The following is a 19,008-nucleotide window of genomic DNA, read 5'->3' on the forward strand; positions in this document are numbered from 1 at the left end:
TTGGGGGTAATGTAGGGACGTTAGTGTGAAAAGGCGGTTCAGTACAACATAGGGATACTTAGCTCTCTTGACTTAGCTTTGTTGATCATTATTTACAGTTTTAATGCAAACCACAGTGGGCCTCATATAAGAACCACATGTATGAGCAGATTAGCTCTTAATTCACATGCAAGAGTGGTTAAAGCGCTCATTCACACGATACTTCTAATGCTTTGAAACTGGGTTGAATCACATGGAAGATTAAGATGGGATTTAGCAACAAATGAGTCACTGTTAGCTACATCACAGATCTTGTTGCTATCCATCTCTGTTCTCCCAACATTACATTCAAATCATTTGTTGTCTTCCTTCAGCGTTTACAGTAGTGGAAATAATAACCCTGACCTACACTAATGAGGCAGGTTAAACCGATTTATTTGCAACTCTGGAGTCAAGATCTAAAGAAATCTACTGGACAGTTCTACTTATCAATGAAATGTACAGATGCATGTTAGCTTCAGGCTTCCTCAATTCCCTCCCTTTTTTCTTTAATCTGTGGTAATTTCCCATTTTTTGCTGTCCCATTATACCACTATTGGCACTTTGAAATGTGTTGTTTTTTTGTCTCCCGATTTCAAACGCAAGGACTGGAGAATCTGCTCTACAAAATCCTTTGACATTCCTCTAATTAAACTCTTGTCGGTTATGCAAATGAAAATAAAAATGTCATGAACTCCCCAACAGATGGCATTCATTAAGTGGAATTCCGCAATTTACAACAATTCTGTTGAGCGAAGGATGGTTTTAAAAAGAAAGCTTTAGGATCAATGTTAAAGGCTAGAAAGTCTGAAGATGTATTCGTCTTTGCCTTCTGGTAAACACGTGACTGGATGCTCATTAAAAAGCATGCAGCAGAATCTGCAGAAGAGGATGTCAATTTACAGCCAAGCACTTCTGCTACAGGATTATTGGCTCAACATTCAAACCTTTATTAGTTTGGAGGAGTCCTTTACATTCAAATTTGAAAGACCAATATCAAATCCTGCTATAGTCAACCTCTTATCTTTTTTTTTTTTTGATTCCAGGTGCACACCAAATCCAAATGGTGTCAAATTGAGAGGATTAGTGAGCGAGGAAAAACTCCTTCCACCTAATCCAGCATTTTTTTCTATTCAAGTAACTGTATCAATTTCACACCTTTGATTTGGAGCTTAATGCAGGACTTCGTCTGGAAGGTATAATCACTCACAGTTTGTTCAGGCAATGAATGCTCTACATCATTGCCCAGCATTAAAAACAAACACCTTTTAATGAAGTAAATCCTCCCTGCTTCACGTTGACTTTACCGCCTACACCCCCCCCCCACAAAAAAAGACTTCATATTTCCCTGGGCTCCATCTAATGCCTGGAGCGTCATTCATCAACCCACTTTCAGCGACAGACGAACGGAGAGTGGATAGAACAGAACCATCGTGTTGTTATGGTCTTGGCATCATTCTGCTGCTGCAGTGTTCAAACCACACCTTCCTTTGTCTCCATCCATCACTCTCTAACTCTCCCGTCGTCCCACCTCGTCTCGTCTGAAACCTCGTCTCGGGCTGATTAGGGAGGTAATAGGATGAGAAATGGAACGCTGGCCAAAGCACATCTGCCTCTCTGCAGCTGATTTACATTCTCTTATTGCTTGTGGCTGCTGTGAGGAAACGGTCAAGTGATTTGATGTGAGAGGGGTACCAATCTATCTGCTTTGTTCTGCAAGAGTCCATCTAGAATTGTGCAAGCTTTAACAGTTTCATTTGCAACCTAAAATGCCTGATATCACAGGAGGTTTCTAAAATAATAGCAATGCATATACTGGAGAATATGAGTATTGCAAAAGACGTTGCAACTGTGGTTAGTGTTTTATGTTGTTCTTCACAACCTTACCAAAAGTCATTCTAGATTACAAAAGTTCTTACTCAAAAGGATTTAACTGAAGTACAAGTGGGAGTAAGAAGAAGCCAAGTTGTCCATTCTCAGGTGACAAAGACATAGGGCCGATAAAGGTCAGGAAGTGAGAGCATATTTTCCTGTTGCTCCTCTAATTCTCCCTCGATATCCCTCTCTCCACTTTTGTGTTCCCATGCGTCCCCAGACGTCTGGCTTGTAATCGAGGGAACAATTGCCCCCGTGGCTGGCCCCCACTGCGTAACGAGCTCCCTGCCAAGATAACCGTGACTGTGGCAGCAGAGGAGGGCAGTGGCAGAGTGATAAATGAGCCAGATGTGTTGGAGGCAGCAAGGGGGAGGGGGAGGGGGGGGGAGACTGGCACCAGGATCTGATGGGCTGGCACGGGACTATTGTGTCTGGGCAGAGAGGTGGAGGCTGCTGGTGAGATCCCTGCTGCTCTCTGCTGTGATAAATACACAGTGAAGTGTGATTTTTCATAATGACAGTCTCTGAGGGTGATGAAATCTTTCTCACCGCAATGCAACAGAATGAAACAAGCAGGGCTTAGTGTCTTTTAGGTTTTGGTTTAATTCCTGTGGTTCTTTCAATTTTATCTTTGTTTGAACAGCGGGAGGTTTTAACAGAACGGCGACGCCTACAGACCTTCTTATTGGTTGGTCTTGTACGATTGGATTGTCAGACCATTAAAATTTTTAGCCAATAATCAAAATTTTCCAAAGTCATACACATTTACGATAGACCTCTTAAGCCCTAATAACCATTTCATTGCTCCTGTATCTGCTCGCCAAAGACCTCTCATCACAACGCTCTTCGTCGTCTGGAAGATTCAAAAATATTCGGTTGGAAAACAGATTCACTAAAGAGAGGAAAAAGAGTCCCGTTTTCTTTTTGTAGTTCTACATCCTATGATGATGTAATCACATTGATTTCCCATCAAATATTTGTTACTACGGCTTCTGAAAGGTGACGCATTTAATAATGTGGTAAATATGACATATAATAAAACTTTGACGTCCACATTGGTTGACTGGCGACAACCATATCAAACATGGAGTCCAATGAGAGCACAGAGAGAAACATTTAAACCTAATACAGTTTCAACTACCTTGAAGAGGCAGGATGTATTATTCTCAGACAGGATGTTAAAAATATAGATATCTTTTCATCCTGAAGCAATAATGGTAAAAAATGAGAGAAAAACATGTATTGTAAAAGATTGAGTGAGTAACTGTTTGAAATCTTGCAATATGATGTAATTATTCTCTCTTTCTTGTCTCTAAATGGTATTTTTTTCTATTTCAACTCATCATCTCAAAACGAGTTGCATCCTTTTCCCTGTTGTGAAGCTTCTCTGACATGATTTCCTCAGCTTTCAAACAGTAATCGGTTAGGTTTTGCATCTTTAAATGTTAAGTAGTTGGTTAAAGCCACTCAGTTGAGTCACTCCTGCTAGGCAGAGGGAAGGAAAAACATCATAACTCCCTGCTCCTGCCCTCTCTGATCTCTGTGGGCCGCTCACCGCAGGCCCTCTAATAACAGTCGTGGGGTTATCATCCTGCCAGAAATGAGTACGGCAGAAGCAGCCCCACAGGAACGCTAAAGCCTCACTAACTCGACGGTACAGCATGTTTTTCATCCGGAGAGTGGCTGTGTAAATAGGACAGTCACGCACACGAGCTTGTAAAAGGATGTATACAACAGAGAGTTCCATAGGATGTGCTACACAAGGTTACACTGCAACAAAAACTGAAGTGTTTATAAATGTTTCCTCGAGAATGAAAACACTTTTTTTTTTTAAAAGGCACAAATGTTTCCTTCGAGAATGAAAACACTTTTTAAAAAAAAAAGGCACACATGAATCATCGAGAGCCTGTCTGCCCTTGCTCGCTAAACCCAAGGGGACTTTTTATCACGCTGGTTATGCTCTTTACGAGGACCGTCACGTTGGCTAAGGAGCCGTTTCTTTAATCGAATGTGGAGTGCCTGCGAGAGGAGGTCTTTCAAGTCAATCGCCGGTGAGTCACAGCGTCAAGGTCGAGTTTGTAGGGGAAATAAGGATCTTCAGAGGAAGCATAGCGTGTGTGTGTTCGACAGTCTCACCCATCAATGGATGAAATCATTAACCAGGGTGTGTTATTGTTATTTCCCACATACCTTTCATCACTTCAAATTGTTAAGAAAAGAACCAACCCATCCCAAAAATAGCTTTTCCTGCATGGCCGCTTGTCGCATAATGAGGCCTGAGATCCTGATCTAAATTTCCTTGCATTAATGTGCATCTATTTACGGCGGCAAAGAAGTTGCAGGCGTGAGGAAATGGAAAACTTCCCCTCTGCATATTGCTTCTTCCTGTATAGCGGAAGACAAATGAGAATGGCTTTGTTTTCATGCACCACACGGCAAAACAGCTTTCCTAATTGCACTCTTAATGAAATGCAAACACACACTTTGCACACAGAAAGAAAAAAAACTAAATCCACCACACAGGAAAACAGTAACAGCTGGCAGGAGGACGTTCGCCTCTGAGGGAAGGAAGAGAAAACTGGAAATGTAGAGGTGCCGATTTAAGAGCCAGGGGGAACTCCCTCCCTGCATTCATTTACCTTTCCAAGGAGCAGGAGAAGCACCTGGCGAAACCGCAGCCTCTGGAACACGAAGAGGTCGTACACAGCTGACACAGCCAGCACCGTCACCCCCTGCTCCTTCCACAGCATGCTGGCAGCTGCACACCAAAGGCTGCTCAGCATCCAGCCCCAGCAGAGGGTGGCCGAGCAGCCTCCACATTTTTGGCTCTGAAAGGGCCCACGTGATTCCCTACGGAGTCCGCAATGTCTCATGTAGCAGAGGAGAGACAGCAAGAAAAACAAAGCTGCGCCGACGTCTGCCCTTCCGACCACGCCGGCGACCGCTTCAGTGTGAACCGGGTGGGACGCGAAGAGGAGCCCGGCAAAAAGGCTCCAAAGTCCTCCGCCCAGTAGAGGGCGACTGAAGGCCGTGAAGAGGAGGGTGACGAGGGCGTGGAGGATAATGTTCAGGAGGTGGTAGCCCCAGGGACGCAGGCCATGCAGGGTGTAGTTGAGGCGGAAGGAGAGGGTGCAGAGCGGGCGAAAGGACTTGTGGCTGCCGCTGTGGGTGAGCAGGGTGCCCCAGAAGTCGTCATAAAGGATGTTGGTCCACGGAGTCTCGGGAAGGAGGTCCTGGTTGGTCTTGATGGCTCGACTACAAGGGGCAGAAGAAAGAAATTGTTATTAATCATGATGCTGGTACACCTTTTATTTTGTATCTTCTATGTTGATAAAGTTGTGCGATTTCCATTCTCCCCCCCCCCCATACACCTCAATCGGACCAACACTGGGCTATGTGTGTTTTGAGTATGCACCGAAGTTCCTGTGCTGGGCTTTGACCAGGAAGTTGACTTGCATAGATGTGTAGAAGAAAGCCAGGGAGAAATCAAGCCAAAGGTACACATTTTATGTCGAGTCAGCAAAAGGACTTATTGAGGTACATGCATGGAAGGAAAAGCATTAGCGTTTATTTGAAGAGGTATTCCTTTTCCAGTTGGATGAAAATAATGCAGATGAAAGCCGTGAGAGTGTACTGGAACTGAACACAAAAGTTGGTGGCCAAAGCAATAAACTAGAAGTTGTAAAGTAAAGCTTGTGTAGCAAGCAAAGAGTAAGCCCTTTAATACAAAAGTGATCATGTTTTCAAATTATAATGAAGACGGAAAGATGATATAAGCTTTTATGTAAATCAAAACATATTCTATATCATGAAAGAAAGCATCTGTAAGTACACACGCCACAGAGTGACTCATTAAAAATATGCAGCCAGGTGGGTATTGTTTCTCTTTCACTCACACACACGACATGCACATATGTCAGGTACCTACACACACACACACACACACATACACACAGGTGTGGTTTCACAGCCCCCGAGGCTGCTGTGGATTCTCATAATTAGCCGATCATTACAGAGGACACGAGCTGCATTCATGTTCACTCACCGACTGCAACAAATGAGGCTCGCCACAGGGATTAAGAGTGATGAACGGCTGGCTGCTCCGTCAACTCAGAGCAGAGAGGGAGAATCTCTCCCCCCCCCCCCCCACACAAGACGAAAGATTATTTACAAAAAAAACAATCTGAGCTTTGATCAATGGCAAAGCTGGCATGGATAAGAATAACTTAACAAACGTTGTCGAGATGGGGTGCTGGCTCAGGTATAGGAGGGAGAAAGATGACAGAGAAGATTGGATCTGGAGATCAACCCGGAGTTCAGTTTGAATGTTGATGCTCTGTGCTGCAACTGATAATCGATTAGAAGATCAACAGAAAATCAATTTCTGTTTGCATCATGAACTTTTCTTTTCAAATATTGAATCACACCACCTTCATGGCCATCTTTCTTCTCCAGGCTCGTTTACAACAAGAGGTGTTTCCATGCGTGTGCATGGAGCACCAGAGAAGGAAAAGGACAGCGACAGGGGGCCGGCCGGGGGACTTCCTTTGTCTGGAGATTGTAACTTAGTGCTCAGTGCATAAAGAAGAGGGAGGGAGGGAGAGGCAGAAGGAAAGAGGAAGATGGAGTTGCCAGTCTGTACTGTAGGCGGCGAGCAGGCAGGGAAAGGCGGAAAATGAGGAAAGAAAAAAAAAAAAAGAAGCACAAACTGAAAGTGCATTCAATCTGGTGTCGGGGCGAGAATTGTTTAATGCCTTAATCCCACTTTAATTGTTTTTTCCTCCGAGCGTACAGCCCTGTCATCGCGTGAGCTATGGTAAATGCCTTCATTTCCCAGGATTGTTCTCCATCAGGGAAAGGCAAGTGTGTGATTCTCAGGCTGTAAGTCCAGCAAGCCAAAGCGGAATTCTCCCCTGTCCGATATTTCAGAGGAGCCGGTGCATTACATCATTAATTCCCCCCCCACACACACACTTTATTCCCTGTAGCTCCACAGTGAGCTGATATTTATAAAACACTTCACAGAACCAGTATTTAAATGGAATGATTATCAACGCTGAAAGTTTTATAGCAGCTTTAAATGAGTCGTAAAGAGGATTCAGCTTTCTCACATTTCAACACTGATTCTGCTAAACACACATAAAAGACTCAAAAACATCCACCAAAAAAACTACAAAGGCAGCCATGTTTTCTCCACTTTCCCCGTCCCTTCAGGCAACAACAGCTCTCTATCAAATCTAAACATGGCTGGATTCACCCTCACCCGGCTCCCTTGTGTCCCTCAGCATGCCTCGGATCTCAACTCTCTCTGGTGATAAATAATTGAAATATTCAAATCAGCGCCAACCACTCATCTCCCTCCCGTGCTCCATGCCCTGCACCAGAGGATGAAAAGAATGCATTTGGGATGAGGGTCTGAATATAAAACTGGTGTGTGTGTGTGTGTGTGTGTGTGTGTTTGTGCCTGGAAGAGCCAAACGCATGTTAAGGTGTCCGTCTTTGTGTTTGTGAGTGTGTGCACATGTGATGGCTTCATTGAGACCTGTCGCTGCAACCGTGCAGATAGAGTGCTCTCCTGTAGTGATTGCTCTTACAGAAGGGGGTCTTTTGTATTCAGCCGCCGTATGTGGGGCAGGCGGGCGGGCAGGCAGGCAGCAGAAGGGGTGGGGGGGTGGGGGGGTGCAACTCTATTCACAATCCTCAAAGTACAGGACGGGTTTGGTTCTTTTCAGTTTTCGTATTTTGTGGGGAGGGGGAGGTGAAATCAGAGGTATTTCAATCAGGGGGTTTGAAAAGAGACATTAGGAAGGGTGTTTTTTTTTGTAAAAAAAAAAAAAAAAAAAAGGGTGAGGTCTTCTTTCACCTGTCCACTGCTGTTAAGAGGACAGAGAATTGGCTGTCTGTCTGTGTTTGGGTTTGTGTCTTTTCAATATGCAAATGCAGCACTCCACCACCTCCCAAACAGTGATCTCACCACCGCGGATGTGCTTCATGGGCTGTGCCTGCTTAAAAATGCATACTGTGGGCCTCTTTCAGGGGCGGCAAAAATATGAGGGACAATTCCTACGCACTGATTAATATGTAAATGTGACTTTTAAGCCATTATGTGTTAGTATATTAGACACAAAAGGAAGGAGGGCTGGTCGACGAAGAAGAAGAAGAGGAGGAGAGAGGAGTGAATGGAAGCAGAAATAGAAAATGCTGCATCCTCACAACACTTCAAAGGTGGAGCAGAACTGACAGGCAGATGTGTATCCATTGTTTGCCCACCCAATTCTGTCAGGACTTCTCTTCATTATTTATTCTCACTTTTCTATTTTCAGGACAAGTGAAATAAACTGTACACCCCCCCCTTCTCTCATCCCCACATTTCCTGTATTAACTGTACGATCTAATATAGATAAAGGCCCAGAAAATAGTTATTTACTAAATACTCCAGCTACAGTTTCCCTTCCTCCATCCCTCCTGCCCTGATTGTTGTCCCATAATATCTCTCAGGAGGAAAAGGGGCCACTAAGAGACTCTGACGTTTCCTCTCAGATACACCCTCTGCCCCCTCTTAAAAGAGTCGTTTCCTTAAATGCGTCCTTTCAAGGTTCAGTTTACAGATTTCAGTTGACAACTTTCTGCACAAACACACCACACACTTCACTCCGGAACATAAATCCCTCCCCCGCTCTGTAGACTCGTTGAATAAACTGACTTCTTTTTTTTTTTTTTTTGTTTAAATGTTTGTGTGTGTACTATTACATGAGCATCGATACTAGCTGCGATGCACTTCCGAGTCTGTTTTTAAACATACTCTCTCCTCCAGCATGCTCCACTCTACAGTATAAACTACCATCACTTAACATAATCAGGAGCGGCTCAATTACAACCTTTCTAGCAGAGTGTATCCTCCTGCTCCCTGAAAGCTTTAATGAGATGAATTAGCCGAAGGTTTTGAAAACAAAACTGCTCATGTATACTCGACTGGTCAATATGTCATGAAGACATGTTTGTTTGGACCCTAATAAGACGGTGACCTTTTCCACTGATGTCACACTTTTACAGAGAATTAGAGGCTCAGATGTTGTTTTCAAGTCACACTGCTGCTGAGCTTTGCAAAGCTTTTTAACCATGGAAATCTGACCAATTAAGAAACTCTGCTTTGAGGCGCTGGTAGCCCAGTGGTTCGTGCACAGCTGCTCATGCCCCATGTATAAAGACTGTGGTCCTCCAAGCTGACAACCTGGGTTCAGATTTCGGCCTGCTTGTCATTTGCCGATCATCTCTCCCCTATTTCTGACTCTATCCAATGTCCTGTCTCTAAAAAATAAAGACAAGAGTCCAAAAATAAACCTTTAAAAAAAACACTGCTTTGTAATTGATCCGCAACTGAAACAACCCTTGATAGCTAAAACCAGCGCGATGTAACGCAATGTCAAGATAAAAACCATATTGTTAACTGATTAGCTTCCACTGCGCAGATTAGCATTCAGCTACTTCCTTGCTCAAATTAGAAAGTGTAACACAATATGTGAGAAAAGTCAGCTAGTTTCTTAGCTTACATCACCGAAAGGAAGTGATTCATGCTTCTACATAGAGAACAATATGACGCTGTGTGCTCTTAGCAGTGACAGTTTTTCTGTTAGCAGGCTTTTAGCCATAGATACATTTGAGAAATATCCTACATACTTGGCTAGCTAATTCTTAAGTTAACCTTGCAGTTGAAGCCAGGGTTGAATGCCTTTCCTCTGAATTGTGTATCACTATCAGGGGGGTAATGGCTAAGAAGTAGTTTAATGCTAACGTTAGCTGTCAAATGATGCTAGCTAATGGAATAACCAATGTGTTGCTTGTTTTCCATTTAAATATGGCCCTATGTTCCTCCACATGTACACTATCCATTTTTATCCAGCTGCTGATCAATGGTGAAGCAGCAAAGTGATAATTATGTATCTGATTCTGTATATTTTTTAAAACCTTCCAATTGCTCACTCCGTGTAAATGAGTCGTGTCCATCCATCCTTTTCTCTTATTTTATTTTGAATTGAACATCATGATTCTCTCAGTATCCTCCTTCCATCTTACTCCCTGAACTTTGTCATGGCAACTTTTCTTCATTTCTTTCCCTTTATCCTTTTTTTATCCTTCTACTTTCCCGTAGTAACTCATCTCCAATGGTCTGCTTTAGCACCAAGCCGTTTTTAATACCCCTCGTCTGGACCAAATCTATTACATTTCCATCTCCTGACTGAGCAATCCGAGTGCTAATTAAGCACAAAGACAGAGCAATGCGGCAGACAGGCCTATTCACACAAAGCTAATCTTGAGCTGGTGCACCGCTGAAGTAAACACGCCGCTGATGCTGCCGGCTTTGTGCGGGGAAAAACAGGAACACGGATGATTAAGACTATAGAAAGGGGGGGGAAAAACATCCATTCTGAAGGGACAATACAAATCCATATCACCACAGCCCAGAGGCTCAGGTGGAGCATGTCTGATTACAGAGCTTACACCTTTATAAACAAGTCAAATGAGGCTTGGATCAACGTCTGTTTAGCATGTTTCCCATTCTTACAAGAGATATAAGCAAAGACAAAGATACATGTCATCCCCTCTGTTTCTCTTTTATTCTAGTTTCTGCAAAATAAGATGTTGTCTTTGTCAACTCTGCACATTTTCTTTGACTTCGGATTAATTTTTTTTTATTAATTCCAAAAATTCAAGATACTATAGACTAACATAAAGTCATTTTTTAGTGTTCTTCCTTGATTATTCATTCCAATCTCTAAACATGTAACATAAATTATTCTCTGAATGGCTTCTCCTGATTTATACAAGAAGAAATGCTAAATAATTTACTAACAAAAATCAAATGTATTGATTTCACCATCAAGTAATCCCGCCTCTTATGCATTAGCATACAGAATCAAGCCTCTCATTGCATCGACGACCAATTATTGATCTCACAATCATTAAGAGTGTGTCACACCTGCATTATTAGTGGAATACTGTGTCAGTTCATTAAAAAGAGGCAGAGAGAGTGTGTATGTGTGTGTGTGTGTCGGGGTCCAGATCACCTATGTGTTAATCCAATACTAACAGGATTAGAAAGTGAGTTTCAGAGACATGCATGGAGGTCGGGGGTTAAGAAGTAATCTCATTAAAACTTGTGTGTGCGATCGCGGCGGCTCCACACTTGGGACTGCAAATGTCCGATGCCACCGTATGTAACCTTCATGAAGCAGTGTGTGAAGTTGGCAGGAAAGCAGTTTTTTTATGGCTAACACCGCAGCTGGTTGACGATTAAAATCCCATAAATTTCACCTCAATGGTCACTCCAGCCGGGCGGGCGTATTGTGCTGAACCACATGAGGCGGGAGAACACGTGGAGATGATCTTTTTTTTTTTTTTTTTCTTCTTTAATCTGCAAGGTACCCATCCATCACAGTGCAAGGTTGAACGATCATGCGTGAAGCCATTACGCTCGCTGGCTGGCTGGCTGGCTGGCTGGGCCCAAGTGATTCATTCATTGGCTGATTATCAGCTTGTTATAATCCTGTCAGTATGTGGCCACAGCACGAGGCAAGGCAAATTCAGGGAGGGGATGATGATGATGAAAGAGGAGGCCGTACAATAAAAGTGAAGGAAAACTCTAGAAACCTCTCACAAATACTTTCCCTGCTTAAATCATTAGACGGCCGCGCTTAAAGACGTTATTTAATACAATATTTCCCTTTTTTTTTTTTTATCAACGCCTTCTATCTGTTTAGTTTCTGTATCTCTAGGTTGAAAGGTCAGGAAGTAAGCCTCGAGGGTGTGTCCAAACATCCTACGTCAGTGACACTGCTGGTAGAACAATACCCCAGACCAGAAGTGGCACCGCTACTTTCCCACACTCCGTCCCACGCCAAGCTGGCACAGGGGAAAGTGCAAAAAAAAAAAAAAAAAAAAAAAAAAAAGAAAAGTCCAGATAGCATTCATAAAAATTCTGACATACTGCCAGTGGCTGAGTTGTGAAATGATTTACGAGTGGGCATGCAGAGGCTCTTCGCTTTTCCTAGTGAGAAATCTGACGCTCATTGGCAGATTTTAAGATGTTTCTTTTCCGTCGTTCTAAACGTGTGAATGGTGATAAAAGTGCACTGAAAAAATCTTAACATTTCATCTTTTTTTTTTTTTTTTTGTCTGTGACTGAAATTACCCACTGGCTCACTTTGTATTCAAGGCACTAACCTATATGGCTGTTCTCGCCTGCTCACTTCACTGCATCTATCTTTTCATTGATTAAAAATAGCCCATCCTGCAGCTCACTGCGATGTTCCCAAGGGTGCAGAACAACCAGCCAGACGTTTGGCTCAAAGAAAAGAACAGACAAAAGACTTTTTTTTTAAGGATTATTTTCTGAGAAATTGCTATTTTAAACTTTACAAGAGATAACACGATTTGAAAAAAAAAAAAAAAAGCAATCTAACATAATCCACTATTTGAAGAAGTTTGCTGTGCTTTCACAAACACAGCAAAGGATGGAGTTTAAAGTCTTGTATTTTAAGCATGAAATATGTTTAGCACAGGAAAAAGAGTGAAAAGAGTGAAATGATCTGACCCCTCGTTGCCCCCAACCACCATCTCAGTTGATGTTAAGGCTCTATTGTACTTCATCACCTGAATTCAACACTGCATCCGAACAAAAACACTAAAGGACACCATCCAGGAAAGATGATCGACAAGAACCAACAATGGCATTTTTTTTCCTCAGTTGGGCCACTGACTAATGTGTTGTTAGGGTTAGAAATTGCTGGTTTACTTTGAGGGTATGATTGTATACTGACCTTCCTGCACAGCCAAACAACTTAATTACACCAATGTTTAAAAAACAACTGGGATGTCCAAATTCTAATGAATAAACTAACAAAATGACCTGAAGTGACCCCATCCATTTACATTGCTTATTCTACAAAAAGTCCTTAACATGCACATCTACACACACATGCAGTATTCCCTCTTGCATGAACACACACTGGGGTTAAGGGCATAGCTGCTATCTGTGCTGTTATCAAGCAGGACAATGAAATATAAGTATTTATTGGAGATATAATTACTAGCCATCACTGAAGTCCAGCTGTTTTAGTTTCGTCATAAGGCTGCCCCAATGTTCAACTCATACCTGATTAAGATAAAGTCTCCCCTACATCCTCACCCTGTCCAAGCAACCAATCAGGAGAAACAGATTTCTTCCGGGGGCTGTGGGCTTCAAAGAGGCTGAAACAGTCTGAGCTACGCAACAGGAAGTTGGCCGTCCCTCTTTTGTCAGGCCAAGGACTCTCTTTCATGTCCCCCATGAAGCCGGTTTCCTGATTAGCAGCACAGTTTAGTCCAAAAGAACCCATGGTCAACTCATTGTTATTATTATAAGGTGAATGTGTGCTGTGCAACTTATTGATGACTTCAAGGTATTACATCTGAAAAGAATCAACTGAAAGCCTGTCGAGTTTGGCAGCCTGAAAGCAAACCACACTGGTAAATGGAGAACATTTTAAACACTCACAAAGCTGCGATCTGAAATGATTATTTTGAAAAAAAAAAAAAATGGCTGATTCAACTCAAAAGATGAAGAAATCATGAATGCTTCTTACACAGGCTGAGAAATACAACATAACTCAACTTCTGCGGCTTGCCAGAATAACCACCACATTTCCCAGTCATCAAATAAAAAGCAAAAAGCAAGTTCAGCAATTTGATCTTTTTCTATTTTCTCAGGACTGAGGCAGTGCAAGGATTATTTCTAATACTTTGTAAATCCCAAATTTCATCAAGTGCAAGATTATATTAACTCTTTCAACAACATACCCGTCTGTAGGCGAAGCTAAGCTAATTGTGTTCCTTCCTTACTTTATACAACATCAAAAGACATGAGAGCGGTAGCTGTCCTAATTTTAACTCGGATAAACATGAATTTACACTTCACAAGAGTAATTACAATTGATCCATTTTTATTATACTTCTGTTTGTAAAAAAAAAAAAAAGAGATCAACCTAATTATTGAACCCTTCCTCTATTTTTCAGCCGATTGATTGCCGAGTATTTATCTCCATCTAAGTGACTGATTGATCACTTCCCATTAGCTGGTCGCACAAAATAGAGGTGATCTGACAACAATGCCACCACTGCCGCCTCAGCTAAAAAGAAATCCAAGCCCACCGCAGCGTTCCCCTGAGTGATGATGTCAATAAACTGCTGTGATGAATCCTCTGCTTCACTAGGAGGGAAGGCTATTGGAAATCGATAGCTAATAAAACTAATGCTTTACTTTCCCTCTGGGCAGACACTGTAAAGTGAAAGACAGGGTTGGGATCAAGTGGATCAAAACTTACACTGGAAAAAAAAAAAGCTGTGTGATTGGAGATTTTATACAGTAACATGACAAAATAGCTTTAACTACAGACACACACGATGTATTGTAACTCCCTCAGTTTGCAGAGCAGCAGCTTGTAGAAACATTTTTGGCTGACAAGTTTCCAAGCAGACCTGCCGCATAGCACAGTTCTACTTTAATGAAAGCAAAATGTGTGAATGCAATCAAACAGTTAAACACTTGAGAAAGAGGTTTAGCGAGTGTACAGTTCAGTTCAACAGCAAATTAAAATTTCACACCTCAATAAAAACCCAACAGACCACCAGGACCTGTCTGGAAAAAACAGAGACGCTTACATTTAGTTTCGTTTCTCTGTTATATATTAAGTCAGGAGCTCTTAATTTGATATTCATAGGTATTGTAAAAAGTCTCACCCAATAAATATGCCTACAGCATGGTTCTGTGTCTGAGCATTCACAGGGAAAAACACATTTATATGAGCCAATGTCCAGAAGCAATGCACGCTGAGAGTTTTATGGGGTTTCTAAAATCCTTGGCTGCCGTACAAACTCAGCTCTTATCAGTGAAATGGTTGCCAACTTTAACACCCTCTAGCCATCCATTTATCCATCCATTGCACCAATGGTGGCCAAGCGAAAAATCACCTCTGGCATGTTACAAGAAAACAAATGAGCAGCCAATCAGTGCGTCCAAAATTCTGCATCCAGTTTGGTGTTGACAGTTGATTAGGGTGTCTGACCGTGGACGGGTAATTAGGGTGGCCCTCACTGAGTCGCCTGCATACACAGTGATAAATGTGGTGCTTGATTATAAATGTAAGTGCTTTTCCAGGATTTTTCCAAACAAAACACACTACACTAGCGTTTGCAGGCTGGGGTAATCATCCACAATGCTAGAAAGACATTGCTGTTTCACTGCTGGACGTAATCCTTACATATAAGAACTGGTATTTTTCATTCAAAATTAGAGCTACCAGTTGAATAAGAGAAAAACGTGATATATTCTGTTTTATCTGTTTGAATTCAAAATGTGTCGTTAGTGTAGCCAGTTAATCTTCCATTGAATGTTTCGAAATATAAATATAAGAATGACGACAATTTTGCTCTACAAATTTACACAATCAGAATTAAGATACTAAAATGGCTAACAGCACAAAGAGTGACATGTAGTTGAAAATGAGTGATTTCAGACACAGCCATAGTTTCAGATTATGCTTCTTGGGCTGTGTGTTAATATATTCAAACTAAATATTTGATACACTTCCTTGAAAAGCAGTCATGTTCCTGTAATACAGAATAGTCTGCCAAGGGTGTTATGACAACCCCAGTGGCATGCCTATTTCACTATCACAAGCACGTGACCTGGTGTTATTTTGAGCACCAGGTACAACTCATTTTTCCTTTTTCTCTTCCCCCCCCCTTAATTCACTGCTCCCCCTGCCTCTTCAATCAATTCCGCTGGCCTACTTCCAAAAAGAGCTGCAGGTGTTAGCACAGTGACCTACAAAAACGTGAACCGAGAGCCACCTTAACTCATCATTATGGAAATCCCCCTTCTACATTAGAACACTGAAGACAAATAAATTATCTGGCATTGATGCCTCTCTATGGGAATAGATGAAAGTTGATTGGGCGTGAGGGTCGTCAGTGTTCTGGGCTCACTCGTCCCCTTTGTCCAGCTGTGTAATTTGCATCAACAGATTTAAACTAGAAGACAGGGATAAAGTAAAGAGTACGTTTTCTCCAACATGGATTAAGATTCCATATTTTGTGGTACGGGCATGTTCCATGAAGACCAAACTTTTGATCAAACTTCAGAGCTCCTTCGAGAAACCGCATCATTTACGATCTGCTGCCGAGATTGTAATGAAGACGACTTAAATTGCCGATGACAAATCGTGGAGCCAGAGGAGGATCTGAGCGTTGCAGCGCTGCCAAGGGAGCAGCTGGAGAAACAAAGCAGCATTCTGTTTCTGCTCAAAAGCCTTCTGTCTCTGATTAGACAAAAAAACACTTTAATGCTCCACCAGAATTGGTTTGTAATCCGATCCGCAAATTAAAAAATGCCGCTATTTAGAGAATGCAGAGGATTTCTGCTTTCATGTATGGAGAGAATTGGTATAAGTTGTAGAAAATTTAAAAAAAACTGCAGTGCAGGGGAAGCGGGGCCCACTTTCTGCTTTGACAGCTTTCAGTGGTCAGATTCACATGCAGCATTTGTAACAGCCAAGTATGCTGCGCTAACAGACCGTACAGAACTGTATCCAATCCAGAAGGGGCCTTCCTTTCTTCTGCCGTGACCGATTGTCACATTCCAGCATTAGCTCGAGAGAAACGGCAGCCATAGAGGGGTACCAGAGAGGCCTACCCAAACCAAATCTGTCTTCTTTTCAAGGATCGGTGCTAATTATCTAAGATCTTTTCAAATTCTGATCTGTGATCTGTTGAACACGGCTGGTACATTGAAACCATTTGCCTGAACTCGACTCTCACATTGGAACAAATAGAGTCATCGCTAAAGTGCAAACCCCAACCATTTGACCCTTAACTTGGGACAACGCTTAACTTAAATAAAGTCATTCTAAGATGCACAAGTCATGTTTTTGACCAATTCTGAAACATCTTACCACAGCTAATATTACCAATGGATCCAATAATAGCAAATCTTTAAAGCTTTTGAACTAAATAATAATATAACAAAGAGTACGGTCTAGCTTTGCTCTCTTTGTAAAGGTCCTTCAGATAACATTTGTTATGAATTGTAACTATACAAATAAAGACTGATTGATTTAACTTAAGACCAACAGAATCCAGTATAATGATAAAATGTTGAGGTTGAATGTTATCCAAGTTTGACAAACTTTCAGCAGGAGCTCCAAAATATATGGCTCATTTTAAAATGCTGCAGGAAACACCATTATGAAACCATCAAACGCATCATATAACATAATAAAAGTACCATATTCTCCTCTAAACGGGACTTGAGGGACCAGCAGACATGATGTCATGCGACAATTTCTTGAAATTTAAGTGTAGGACTGGTTTACAAGTGAGTCCAGCCAAGTTTCATTTTGTAATCCAGCATTTTTATGGAAGTATCGAGTAGGGAATCTGAACACACCCTCGTAATTTTTACAGTTAACCAGGACTCACACAAGGTTTGGCTTTGACTTTAAAGTTTGCAAATTAGCCTAGCTTAGCACAGAAAAGGAAACAGTTAGCAAAATCCATTTCAAAGAACATCTCAAACTAAAAATAGCAAGTGATACTGAACAATTGGTTATGAACCACACAATTTCTAAATATTTCTGTTTTTGTTTAGGTACAAAATACTACCAGGTAAGATTTTGGGGTGGTAGCAGGTACATTTCTTCATCTTCAGAAACAGCCTTGCTAGCTGTTAGCCTGTTTCCAATCTTTGCATTGAGCTAAATTGGCTAAATGCTGTTAGCTTCAGATCTGCGCCACAAGAATGATAGTTGTATCTCTCCTTTCAATGAACAATCTACAACCATAACATTTCCCCAAAAAATATAAAACTAGTACTATAACATTTCTAAAGCTTCCCAAAAGATTATACAAAGTAAGCTCTTCAGAAAATATAAGATATCAGGTCTCTCCATGTCTGTGTTAAACACTGAGTGAAAGAAACACTTGTAACTTCAGATAAATGCTGCCGGTCATACCTGGGGAAAAAAGCCAATGGTGTTCAGATGAAATTGCTGTTGTTTACCACCTCTATCATGAATTGACTGGATGTGGTATCACTGTAATGAACAAGCCTTGGGGGGAAAAAGAACTCTGGATTTTTCAATGAAATGCAGGTAGCTCAATGAGATGCTACCGCTACACTCAATGGTAACCTCCAATCTGTCTGCTATCTGTTTCCATAGAGCAGAGATACAAATCTTTAACAGGGTAGCCTTTGGTTATTTTCCTTAACTCAAGCTCACATTAAAAAGAATGACTGATTGCCCTGGAAGCTGAATATCTTTCAGGCAGAAGCCGACAAATCAAAGTATTGACAGAATTGAAGCCGCCTGCTGGGTTTTTTCGACTCAAAATGAAAGAAAAAATACATCAGAGGGCTCATACAAACTGGCCATGTTCTTATCAAAAAGCAAAACATGAATAATTCATTGACCTTCAGTCCAGTCCACCAGATTAAAAGACTGAAATCACAAATTGAAAGGGTAAAGTATGAAGGAGAAAAAAAAGACTATGAAGCGTGGTCCACCCCCGAAAATGCATCAAAAATAAATTACAGTGTTGCCATATCTCATCATGAAAGCACTATACGCATGCATGCAGCCGCTGATCCATGAGTATCAAAATGACTCTGAGAAACGCATTTTATTCAGTAGAAAGATAAATACAGTGGCTGGTTTATCTCGAGCTGACTGGAGCGGGAAAACAGCCATTATTAAATGCAGATTTCTCCCATTTATCAAGGTCGACTCGCTTGTGGTCAGAGCTGCCATGTTTACTTTCGCAGTGATTCCCCTTATCTCCAGTTAGCTCAGAGTACCTGAAAACCAGCTCCTGATCCCAGTGCAGAAACAGAGAGGGGGCTCAGTTGTCCCCTTCTTGAGATGGGTGAGCGGACTATTGAGCAATACTTGCACGGGCATTCATCAACATGGGAAAATTGACTTAAATGTTTCCTGACCCTGCCTGGAAAATTAAGCAGGATAGTTAACTTGAAGGATGATGTGCTTTACGGCTCTAAACACAGAATAATTACCCTCCAGCCGA

At 41.8% G+C, this 19,008-nt stretch overlaps 1 protein-coding gene across 1 annotated transcript in view; it reads right to left on the reverse strand.

Annotated features, from left to right (window-relative positions):
• The window catches only part of LOC109998509 (protein O-mannosyl-transferase TMTC2-like), a 52,838-nt gene that overhangs the window by 26,615 nt on the left and 7,215 nt on the right, over positions 1-19,008 (reverse strand). The window contains exon 2 of the mRNA XM_020653391.3: positions 4,533-5,148. Within this exon, the coding sequence (XP_020509047.2) occupies positions 4,533-5,148 (616 nt within the window). The remainder of the gene's footprint in view (positions 1-4,532; positions 5,149-19,008) is intronic.

Source organism: Labrus bergylta, chromosome 23 (genome assembly GCF_963930695.1).
Source record: "Labrus bergylta chromosome 23, fLabBer1.1, whole genome shotgun sequence".
In the NCBI taxonomy this organism is placed as follows: Eukaryota; Metazoa; Chordata; class Actinopteri; order Labriformes; family Labridae; genus Labrus; species Labrus bergylta.